The 12,748-nt window shown below is 46.1% G+C and overlaps 1 protein-coding gene across 1 annotated transcript in view; it reads right to left on the bottom strand.

The window, feature by feature from the left end:
* Positions 1-485: 485 nt before the first annotated feature.
* LOC138981853 (polypeptide N-acetylgalactosaminyltransferase 14-like) overlaps positions 486-12,748 on the bottom strand; it is an 89,873-nt gene continuing 77,610 nt past the window's right edge. The window contains exons 4-11 of the mRNA XM_070354962.1: positions 9,975-10,084; positions 9,033-9,193; positions 8,461-8,578; positions 6,664-6,840; positions 6,106-6,252; positions 3,697-3,792; positions 3,164-3,283; positions 486-2,826 (exon numbers count right to left, since the gene is read on the bottom strand). Of these exons, the coding sequence (XP_070211063.1) occupies positions 2,689-2,826; positions 3,164-3,283; positions 3,697-3,792; positions 6,106-6,252; positions 6,664-6,840; positions 8,461-8,578; positions 9,033-9,193; positions 9,975-10,084 (1,067 nt within the window). The 3' untranslated portion in view covers positions 486-2,688. The remainder of the gene's footprint in view (positions 2,827-3,163; positions 3,284-3,696; positions 3,793-6,105; positions 6,253-6,663; positions 6,841-8,460; positions 8,579-9,032; positions 9,194-9,974; positions 10,085-12,748) is intronic.

Below are 12,748 nucleotides of genomic sequence, written 5' to 3'. Positions count from 1 at the left end.
AGAAAGGGATGTATAATATGCACAGAATAAATAATTATGCTTATGTTATTGCACTTCCTTGACACTCACACACACACACACACACACACACACACACTAACACACACACACACACACACACACACACACACACACACACACACACGACACAACAACACACCACACGCACGCACGCATGCAAACATAATTCTCGTCATGTAAACCTGAGACGTTCTATGGACAACTATGCAATGATACACAAATGGTTTGCGAGCAAATGTTTAATAAGACGCAGAATAAGGCAGCGGGAGGAGGGTGGTAGGGAAATGGGGGAGGCTTAGGGTGCAACAGGTGAGAATGGTTAGCGCTTAGTGTGTGTGTGTGTGTGTGTATGTGTGTGTGTGTGTGTGTGTGTGTGTGTGTGTGTGCGTGCCTGCGTGCGTCGTGTGTGTGTGTCTATGTGTGTGTGTGTGTGTGTGTCAGTGTGTGTGGGGGGTGTGTCTGTGTGTATGTGTGTGTGTGCGTGTGTGTGTGAGTGCGTGTGTGCGTGCGTGCGTGCGTGCGTGCGTGTGTGTGTGGGTGTGTCTGTGTATGTGCGCGTACGTGTGTGTTTGGAGCGAGAGAGAGAGAGAGAGAGAGAGAGAGAGAGAGAGAGAGAGAGAGAGAGAGAGAGAGAGAGAAGGGGGGGGGGGGGGGAGACACTACACCTCACGGCGTGATTCCCACTGTTTCCAATCACCCAATCTTACCAGAACATAGAAACAGCAACCGAAAACGTCAGGCTGAAAATAAATAGTAGCACCCACCCCCTCGGCCCCTGATGGAAGCTCGCATGCTTGACAAGACTTATGTGAGGCAATTTAATCAAGTATCATTTAAGCCAGTCCTTAATCGAGCCCGAAGTCGACTTCGCGAAGACTTTGCGATGTCTTTTTACCGAGAACTCAGTGCTAACATCCGTGCGGCCAGCTCCGCTATGTTTACTTTGCGTGGTCGACTTCGCTCAATTAAGGACATACTTTACGCAGAAGCTAGTTTGCGTTCTGGGTAACTACACAAACATCGCTCCATTCATGAATCTAATAAAAACGACACAATCATAAAACTACTGAGATCACAGGCACAGGAAGAGGGCTGCGGAAACCAGAATTTGTCGACAGTAACGACTCAAGTTACAATAGACCCTATCGGTATTCCAAGCTCTCGTAATCTCTCGCAAACTTCAGAGCATAGCAAAGCATGCGGTACAGCGATCTCGTGCGAGCTGCACAAGCCAAGGTTCGAAGTTCTCGCGATGTTCAAAGCATAACAAAGAGCGTGTCTCGCGAGAGCTGCTCAGATACCGAAAAGGTCTATTCATTGGTGAAAGCTATGGAAAGCCAACTGTGATCAAAAACACTTGTCACTGAGCTATCGACCAATTTAGCCCCGTGGACATTATGTCACATTCATAGTGAGCGTTTTGAGATATATGTATTCAGCTCGACGACGCCCCTCGGTGTCTTGTATCGTCTGAAGACTTTGCACATTGCCTGCAACATTTCTAGCCTCTAGTCGAACACCCGTCTGGCCCAGTGACGTCTTGTTTGATCACACTGGAGATCAATTCTTGAACTCGCTATATTTTAGGCGAGAAAAGTTTTCCAAAAAATTATTAAAAAAGTCACATCACACACTTACTTTTTACAGCCACAATGCCAGAAAGAGTTGTCTTCCTTACAGAAGATGGCGGTGTTCTCTTCTTATACAGGCTATTCTCCCATATCCGCTTCCTGAGCAAATATCCAGGGAGACTGCTCAGTGCAGTATTTCTCCAGGTGAGCAAGATGGCGGTGTGCATGTACACCCACACAGAGCCCACAGTGTTCAGTCAGCTGTTTGGAAAGGTGTAACTGGGCCATTTTTCAAACTTGTGGCAAGACCGGCTGAGGTACACACACATATTCACATCGGAAGACCCTTCAGTCAAAGATATTCACTAAAATAATATACATATATAGTTTACGCGTATAGCTGGCCCAAAGATAATCCAGCATAGCCCCAAATATCTTTGGCTGGCCAGCCGAACTACTCAGGAGCACACATTGTCTATCAGAGCGGTTCGCTGCGAACGTGCTTGAGCAAAAGGGCGCTAAGAGGAAGTGACACATCTCAGCGTAACAGTAGAAGATCTTTGCTTCAGCCCGAGCAAGCTTGTGAAAAGAAAATGACATGCGTGTCACTGAAAACAATTCACACAAGTAGACCCGTCGGTCTGAGCGGCAAGCTTGTACCATAGTCACCACGCTGAGGGTTTCAGCTTCGTCACGCTAAAGAATGGGAAGTTCACCAGTGCTGGAAAGCGTTGCCATGGCCACCAGTCTGGAGACACTTGTCACACTGAAGGCTTCGGGTTCACCGTGTGAAGGTGTAGCAGAGTTAAAACTTCGGGGTTCAGGTTGGCCAACTGAAGGTGAATAGTCAGTGTTGCCATGGCGACAAGCCTGAAGACACGAGACGAGACCCGCTGCATGGTTCACGTTGGCCAGGTAAAGGTGTACGAGGGTTCCCACGGCTGGAAAGCGATGTCATGGTGACATGTCTGGAGACACGAAACACCACACTGCATGGTTCACGTTGGCCATGTAAAGGTGTGTAAGGGTTCCCACGGCTTGAAGGCGTTGTTATGGTGATAGGTCTGGAGACACGAGGAAAATGCGCTGCATTCGTTCACGTTGGCCAAGTAAAGGTGTAGGAGGGTTCCCACTGCTGGAAAGCGTTGTCAAGGAGACAGGTCTGCAGACGAACCAGCTCATTGTCCACTGACGTCATGCACAGGTCTGTCGTGTCCAGGTATACGCGACCTCCCTGAAAACGAAAATGGCATTAAATAGTTTCTTGTAGCTTCGAAAAGTTCTTCACTCGTGGGAAAGCGCGGAACCGTAATGCGAAGACCGTAATGCGAAGACGAATGTTTGTCAGCTGGCATGCTCAGTCTAGTTTAGGCATGAGCGTGTCTGATCGTATGTGCATCTGTGTGTGTGTGTGTGTGTGTGTGTGTGTGTGCATGTGTGTGTGTGTGTGTTGTGTGTGTGTCTGTGTGTCTGTGTGCGTGCGTGCGTGCACCCGAGCGTGCGCGCGCGTGTGTGTGTGTGTGTGTGTGTGTGTGTGTGTGTGCGTGTATGCGCGCGCTTTGTATGCATACCTTGAAGGTCCAGCCCAGCTTCTCTCGTTGGCAAGGGGAAAGAGTCAACTGTTTGTTCGCAGCAGGCACCACACATTGTGATCCGACCTTAAGCTCTCCCGTCTTCATAAGCTCCATTGTCTGGAGAGACAAAAAGTACAATTTAACAGTCTGTTAAAATATGAAAAAGGAAACATTACGATCAAGTAATGAGATCAACAGTCAGGAGACATCCTTGCGTTATTTTGAAACAAAAAGTGACAAAAACATGTGCATGTCAGAAAAACCTGTATGAAAGTTAAAATCGAGTTAGAAAGCCAGCTTTGAAGCATTCCTGAATACTCCTTGAAACGTTTCGATTGTGACTGAGAATACCATTAACTTTGACAAACAAACAAAGTTATAAAAATAAAGTCAGCATTCGTATAATGTATACATGGAATTCCCAGAACAGAAGTCTATAAACATGGTCACGGAAATTGACCCCAGCCCATCAACAAATAAATACTAGGTTGTGAAGACCAACAAAACCAGGCTGAGTTCACGTGCATTACCTGGTTGGCTGACCCGTGACAAGCTACAAGCCGCACCTCCTCTGACCCGGGGTTGTTGGAAGCAGTCAGGCACAGAAGGCTGCCTCGGTTCTTAAACTGAAAACAAGTCGCGTAAGGCGAAAATACAACATTTAGTCAAGCTCAGTCGAACTCACAGAATGAAATTGAACGCATTGCATTTTTTCCGCAAGACCGTACACTCGTAGCATCGTCTGTCCACCGCTCGTGGCAAAGGCAGTGAAATTAACAATCCAGAAAAGCGCGGTAGCGGTTGCGCTGAGGAGGATAGCACGCTTTTCTATATCTCTATTCTTTTTAACTCTCTGAACGTGTTTTTAATCCAAACATATCATATCTATATGTGTTTGGAATCAGGATGAAATTCTTTTTAAATCGATTTCGAAAATTTGATTTTAATCTTAATTTTTATATTTTTAATTTTCAGAGCTTGTTTTTAATCCGAATATAACATATTTATATGTTTTTGGAATAAAAAAAAATGATGAAGAATACGATAAACGTAATTTTGGCTTGTTTAAAAAAAAAAGTGTTAATTACAATTTTCAAGATTTTTAATGACCAAAGTCATTAATTAATTTTTAAGCCTCCAAGCTGAAATGCAATACCAAAGTCCGGCCTTCGTCGAAGATTGCTTGGCCAAAATTTCAATCAATTTGATTGAAAAATGAGGGTGTGACAGTGCCGCCTCAACTTTTACAAAAAGCCGGATATGACGTCATCAAAGACATTTATCGAAAAAATGAAAAAAAATCTGGGGATATCATACCCAGGAACTCTCATGAAAAATTTCATAAAGATCGGTCCAGTAGTTTACTCTGAATCGCTCTACACACACACACACACACACACACACACACACACACACACACATACACCACGACCCTCGTCTCGATTCCCCCCTCTATGTTAAAACATTTAGTCAAAACTTGACTAAATGTAAAAACCAAAAAACACAAGGTCAGATGCTCCGTCACAGGTATGGCATCATTGCCGCGAGGAACGAGACTGATCCTTCAGGGCTCCCCACAGCGCGCGTGCCTGCGTCCTATACGCACTAAAAGCTGAAAACACGTACTAGAAATGTATGGAGGGGGTCCCAGGACGCACTATACTTATAAAGAGCGGATACCGGGACGCACTAAATTTCCTTTATTGCGCGTACCCTAGATACTTTTTCGATACTTTTTGCAATCGTCTGCTATTGTACACAGTACACTATGCGTGACCACAACGTTTTATAACTACACCGCGACTTTTCGGCTTTTGGACCCTTGGGACCTTCTAAAACTCTGCAGTGGGGGTCCATGGACCCTCTAAAAGTTGAAAATGGGGGTCCCGGGATCCTCTAAAAGTTGAAAATTGGGGTCCCGGGATCCTCTAAAAGTTGAAAGTGGGGGTCCCGGGACCCTCTAAAAGTTGAAAGTGGGGGTCCCGGGACCCTCTAAAAGTTGAAAATGGGGGTCCCGGGATCCTCTAAATGTTGAAAGTGGGGTCCCGGGACCCTCTAAATGTTGAAAGTGGGGGTCCCGGGACCCTCTAAATGTTGAAAGTGGGGGTCCATGGACCCTCTAAAAGTTGAAAGTGGGGGTCCCGGGACCCTCCAGGAGGGCCATCCGTGGGGAGCCCTGTCCTTTACCACATTGAAGGCAAAAGTTAGTACACACACTGATTTAGATAGTCTGTGCGGCAACGGATAAGTAAAGGTGAAAAAAGACTTCTATATATACAGAGAAACAGACGATATGCACAACTAATTAACTTACCAACTAACTCACTAAAAAACTAACCAACTTACTAGCTGCAACAAAAAAAGCACCAAATTCAATCAAGTCAGCTGACGACGCGGGAAGGAACCGTCAATACACAATTCACTACCGGCAGCAGTTACTTCCCTTTCTCCACGACGGATGCCCATTTCGGGAGTGTCGGCCTCTTCGAACACCGACCAGTTACTTACGATTCGATTACCCTCTGCAAATTGTATCGATTAGCAATGAACAGTACGAGTTATAGTTATGCTTGATTTAAGCGGCCCCGTGTAGTCTGCCACGTAGGACAGAGTCGACCGAATCCTTCGATTTCCAACTGCTGGTCTAACTCGAATTCTATCGGAATAACACTTTTCTGTTAGCCACTGGGAATTTTAGGCAAAATCCTAATTTGGTAATGTTAAGATGAAAATGAAGGATGAGAAGAATCTTCTCAGCGGAAAGAAGGGGCACAGGATTATGAATATGCTTTCAGTAATTGCTCTAACGGTTTTAGCGCACTGCCATTAGCCAATCAACTGTTTCACATAAGGCACGTGACCCCAGTACTGACTGACAACTATGATTATTATTATTATTATCATTATTTGTCCTTCATACTGCACACTGACCAACTGACCTGTCCAGACTGGAGTGTGAGGGGGGAAGGCACGTGCAGCTGGGGGAACACCGTGTGGAGGTACCATTCGAATGACTGACACTGCAGTCTCTCCCGTAACGCCTGCCGTGACGTCATGTCTCCCACGTCATGCGATGACGTCATGTTCTGTCAAAACAAGAAAGCAGTCAGGGTTTTGCAGCACACGACCCCCCGCCACCCTCTACAAACACACACACACACACACACACACACACACACACACACACACACACACACACACACACACACACACACACACACACACACACACACAAAGAAAAAGATATACAACCGAAATTAGAGAGAAATCATTTGAATTCTAGGGATACAGAACACAGCAACATTTGGTTATCAAAAGAGATGCATACTCATCTTAACGCGGGGTTTATTCTCAAAACTAAGCCACATACATAACATTTAAACACACACACACACAAACACACACGTACACACACACACACACACACACACACACACACACATACACACACACACATACATACACACACACACACACACACATACACACACACTGACCACGGCAGCGAAGAAAAGGTTACTGTAGTCATCCATCCACACCCGGGCAGCACGTGCGAGGTTTGTCAGCACTGTCTGTCGCCTGTCCCCGGGGAAGGTGTAAGGCACGGTGCTCCTGAACACGTGACCCACACGTGAACAGGGCAGGATCTCCAGGCTTCCCCCACACATCCACACCTGGCGAACAACATTAACAAAGGCTCGTTACAAGCAGACAACATAGCCCAAGGCTTATTACAAGCGAAAGTTCGACGGTATGATGTTTACCTCACTCCCAGGAAAGTGAACACCCTTTCCCGGTGCAAATGAATAATAGATTGCCCTTTTTTTAGCTGAATGAACGCATTAAAAGTAATTATTTCACTTTCAAAACACAACGCTCAGTGCTATAAACTTCAAGAGTTCCCCCATAACAGCTGAATGCACTAAATAATACATGCAGTAACTAATTCACTTTCAAAACGATCAAGGGGACACAACCCAGCCTAGGTCCACCTTAGACTTCATTGGATAGCTCCCCCTGATCTATACGTACGCCTCTCCAAGCCATCTACAAAGTGTCCCACCCATACTCTCGGTGGGAAATGTTTTAATAAGACAAAGTAAAGATGTTGTACATGTCTTCCCACCAAACCTAAAAAATGAGGAACATTGCTTCGCAGGGTTGGATGGTAACAAAACATACATCACAATAGGCTTTCGCAACAACAACAAAAATTAAAGCCGCAGTCACTCATGGGAACATTTTCCTGTGTAACACTGACACAGTCTTACAGTGGTAAACAAACAAACAAGACCACAAGGCGTGTTTACCCTGAAGGAGAGCTCCATGTTCTCCCGGCCTGACACAGCCTAACATCGGTAAACAAACGACATCACAACGCGTGTTTACACTGAAGGAGACCTCCATGTTCTCCCGGCCTGACACAGCCTAACATCGGTAAACAAACGACATCACAACGCGTGTTTACACTGAAGGAGACCTCCATGTTATCCGGCCCCGCATTACACAGTCTCACAGCGGTAAACAAACAAACGACACCACAAGGCGTGTTTAACCTAAAGGAGAGCTCCATGTTATCCCCGCCTGACACAGTCTAACAGCGGTAAACAAACAAACGACACCACAAGGCGTGTTTAACCTAAAGGAGAGCTCCATGTTATCCCCGCCTGACACAGTCTAACAGCGGTAAACAAACGACATCACAAGGCGTGTTTACACTGAAGGAGACCTCCATGTTGTCCCAGTCTGACACAGTCTAACAGCGGTAAACAAACGACACCACAACGCGTGTTTACCCTGAAGGAGACCTCCATGTTATCCCCGCCTGACACAGCCTAACAGCGGTAAACAAACGACATCACAAGGCGTGTTTACCCTGAAGGAGACCTCCATGTTATCCCCGCCTGACACAGCCTAACAGCGGTAAACAAACAACATCACAATAATCTACAACGCGTGTTTACACTGAAGGAGACCTCCATGTTATTCCCGCCTGACACAGCCTAACAGCGGTAAACAAACGACATCACAAGGCGTGTTTACCCTGAAGGAGACCTCCATGTTGTCCCAGCCTGACACAGTCTAACAGCGGTAAACAAACGACATCACAAGGCGTGTTTACCCTGAAGGAGACCTCCATGTTGTCCCAGCCTGACACAGTCTAACAGCGGTAAACAAACGACATCACAATAATCTACAACGCGTGTTTACACTGAAGGAGACCTCCATGTTATTCCCGCCTGACACAGCCTAACAGCGGTAAACAAACAAACGACACCACAAGGCGTGTTTACCCTGAAGGAGAGCTCCATGTTCTCGCCGCCCCAGATGTCCATGAGGTGGTCATAGGCCCCCAAGTCAAAGAAGAACTGTCGGTCCACGGCAAACAGACCGCCACTGATCACCGGGGTGCTGCACACACATCGTGTCATCATCTTATACATGTATGCTAATGTAACCAAGTGCACGAAGCACAACAATCACCTTTGGAGGCAAAGGCAAGTCAAACAAGATTGAGAACTTAAGAGCTAAATTAATAGCCCTTTAAAAACTGCCATTGATACGCAAAGCTTCCCAAGAGCATACAGACCCAATCACAAACAGCTAAGTGTCGCCAGAGCGCGGAATGTCTCAATCTGTGTCAAATATTATATTTTGGTCCATGATGCAAATAACGTATAATACATAAACCTGGATGTACATTTCTGCAGATTTTGATTCATCACCTTAGACCGTAATTTAGACATCTTCATGCAAAGACCACCTAGAGTAACTCGAGTGATTCGACCATGATGTCCAAACATACCCAGAAACTCAAATCAGGACGATACATTCAAGGCTGCTTAATCGGATGCCATTTCCTTACCTGATTGGCACGTGAGGCCCATCCCTCTGAGCTAAATCGTCCAATGGAATGGCTCGCCAGCCAAACTCCAGTCTCCAGTTGAAAGATCCTTGCAAGTTGTCAGGTGACCGGGCGTATGCAAATGACTCTGACCGTATCACGTCGATGTAGGGACTCACAATCTAGAACAAAGAGAGCAGTTTGAATTATACGGACAAGACAAAAACATAACGACGCAACATTGCACATTATTTAATATCTGTGTACCAACACTTCCACTTCCATCGTTGTTTGCATACTCAGGAAAATAAGCCTCATTTAGCTTTTTGTTTGTTTGTTTGCTTAACGCCCAGCCGATCACTAAGGGCCATATCAGGGCGGTGCTGCTTTGACTTGAAACGTGCGCCACACACAAGACAGAAGTCGCAGCACAGGCTTCATGTCACCCAGTCACATTATTCTGACACCTGACCAACCAGTCCTAGCACTAAACTCCATAATGCCAGACGCCAGGCGGAGCAGCCACTAGATTGCCAATTTTAAAGTCTTAGGTATGACCCGGCCGGGGTTCGAACCCACGACCTCCCGATCACGGGGCGGACGCCTTACCACTAGGCCAACCGTGCCGGTCCTCATTTAGCTGCTCAGCATCTGAATCCATAAACAAGAAAGGAATATGTTGTTGGAGCGTATCATTTATAACAAAACAAAGCGTTACGTTCACTGATCTTTTAAGTGGACAGACAGACACATATTTATAATACAGAAAATAAACTTATCTAACAAATTGTCCAGAAACTCGCTCAGAAGACAGAATTCTTGGATGTCCGTTCCGAATCATGCAAACAAATTCAACAAACACGTTTCCAGGACATGAACTCAGTGATTGTGCACTATGAAACAGGAGTTGAGACCTATCGAAATGCAAAGACTGACGTTGACAAAAACTGCAAGGTGACTGACCTTCCGCCTGTCATGGGCCAGGGAGTGGAGGAGTGGCGGCAACCAGTCGTGGCCACACTCACAGTGCGAGTCCAGAAACACCAGCACCTTCCCTCTCGCTGCCCGAGCACCTGTAAAACCATCAAAAGTTATCACTATACATAGCCAGACATAGCCACACTCACAGTGATAGTCCAGGAACACCAGCACCTTGCCTCGTGCTGCCCGGGCACCTGTAACCATCAAACATTATCACTGTGCATACTAGCCAGACATAGCCACACTCACAGTGAGAGTCCAGGAACACCAACACCTTGCCTCGCGTTACCCGGGCACCTGTGACCATCAAACGTTATCACTATACATAGCCAGGAATAGCCAGTCATAGCCACACTCACAGTGCGGAGCCAGAAACACCAACACCTTGCATCGCGCTGCCCGTGCACCTGTAAAACCATCGAACATTATCACCATGCATAGCGAGTCACAGCCAAGACAGAACCAGTCATAGCAAGGTAAAGCCAGTCATAGCCACACTTACAGTGAGAGTCCAGAAACACCAACACCTTGCCTCTGGCTACCTGGGCCCCTGTAACCATCAAACATTATCACCATACATAGCCAGACATAGCCAATCATAGCCAGACATAAGCCAGGCAAAGCGACACCTGCCGTGGGAGTCTAGGAACGCAAACACCTTTCCTATCGCTGCCCTTTGCCACTGCAATACTCACAGTGAGCATCAAGGTTACTTTTATCGTCATCAACTTTGTCATCATCGTCTCAATCGTCGGTATCGCCGTGACGCCATCATCTCCCGCTTTGCTGCTTCAGCTCCTGTGCTAAATATGTCTGGTGACACCACTATCATTTTGATGTTCGTCGTCTGTGTGTTCCTTATCGTTGTCGAAATTGTCGTCATTGTTGTTACCAAATCAATGTCACAATCTATGAACAATCAAGCAGCAAATTCTAGGCAAAAAGCCGCGGCAACAATGATTACAGTAATACTACCGTGAACATTGTCAGTGGCAACGGCTATTTCATCGTCAAGCGTACTATACTATGACAGGATGACCATCTGACGTAATTGTACTCGTGGAAGTCATGCAAGCGATGGAGATTGATCCTGTTTTGGTAGTGCAAATGACTCGCCGTCAATAGTGGGGTTTTTTTTTTGCAAGATGAATTTGCAATAAGTTGTGTGTTTTTTTAAACTTAATTTTGACTCATTAGGGGACCGAGGGGATTTCAATCTTTGTGTGCGCATGAATACACGTTTTTCCACAACGTTTATTGCCAAGTCGTAGAGAATATTGAGCAGAATAATAATCTGCGTTCTGTTTTCCTTGGAAACATAATTATCGCCTCAAAAAAGCGGCCCGATTTTTCATGATATTGCAAATCTCTCGCTCGGTGGCCTTCAGACAAAGGCACCATTGTGCTGCCATCAGCACAATCTGTCAAAGTTCCCTCATCCTTCTTCGGGGTCTCATTACAGTCAGTGTCAAGCCGTCCTCTCTAAATTGGATTTCGCATTTCTTCCCGCTCTGCTCGTCTGCACCCCCAAATCAAAACACAATCTGCTAAAATAAATCAATTTGAATCCTTCCCTGAACTCCTACGGGCAACCCGACCCCACCCAAACCAATCTGACCCTCCCAGCCCCCACCCACAAACTCACCCCTCTCCCCCTGCTATAGGGTAAATAGCCAAGTCATGCCTGCATTCGCCGCGTTTTGTCCCGGGCATAAACGCTATTTGTAAATGATTTGAAGCGAGTTCTTAAAAGAGGAATATCCTGTCGCCTAATTTCGAGAACTCTTTCTCCCTGACACACTGCAACCCCCTGACAGATTGAGTTGCGAGAAATTGCTGACGGCTTCAAAAGATATTCCAGCCTAATGAGAAAGGGTAGAATGACAGCGGGGAAAAGGGGAAAATTATTAAATTTTTGCGCTTCCTCTATGCCCAGATTGCACCCAGAAAGCTATCGCTGTGTGCGCCCCCCCCCCCCCCCCTTCCCTTCAATTCCGTCCAATCCCTGTCCACAGATGTATGAAAGAACACGGTGAACCTTGAATGCCCTAGAAACGTCTAGAAAAATGGTAAAAAGCACATTTTCTAGATTGATCTGGCGGTTGTGGCAGTTCATCGCGAGGTTCCAAGCAAAATTTCAATCCGCACAGTCTGGACTCCAGCCTACAATCATGAAAAAGTAATATTTATTGAGCAGCAAAAGGCGAACATAAAAAGAAAGTTCATTCTGCATCTGTCGACCGATCTTGTACATTAATCAGAACACTTAACGGAAAATGGAAATTCTGTCCATGTCTGATCAGTCGGTTGAGATGTGAGTGTACCAAACACATATATTTATTTGACATGATGTTCGGGGCGGGGATGTAGCTCAGTCGGTAGCGCGCTGGATTTGTATCCAGTTGGCCGCTGTCAGCGTGAGTTCGTCCCCACGTTCGGCGAGAGATTTATTTCTCAGAGTCAACTTTGTGTGCAGACTCTCCTCGGTGTCCGAACACCCCCGTGTGTACACGCAAGCACAAGACCAAGTGCGCACGAAAAAAATCCTGTAATCCATGTCAGAGTTCGGTGGGTTATAGAAACACGAAAATACCCAGCATGCTTCCTCCGAAAACGGCGTATGGCTGCCTAAATGGCGGGGTAAAAAACGGTCATACACGTAAAATTCCACTCGTGCAAAAAACACGAGTGTACGTGGGAGTTTCAGCCCACGAACGCAGAAGAAGAAGAAGAAGACATGATGTTCAATTTTAACT

Source organism: Littorina saxatilis, linkage group LG12 (assembly GCF_037325665.1).
Source record: "Littorina saxatilis isolate snail1 linkage group LG12, US_GU_Lsax_2.0, whole genome shotgun sequence".
Classification (NCBI taxonomy): Eukaryota; Metazoa; Mollusca; class Gastropoda; order Littorinimorpha; family Littorinidae; genus Littorina; species Littorina saxatilis.
Note: the sequence above shows the minus strand (reverse complement) of the source record. Positions and strands in the feature narration are given on the sequence as shown.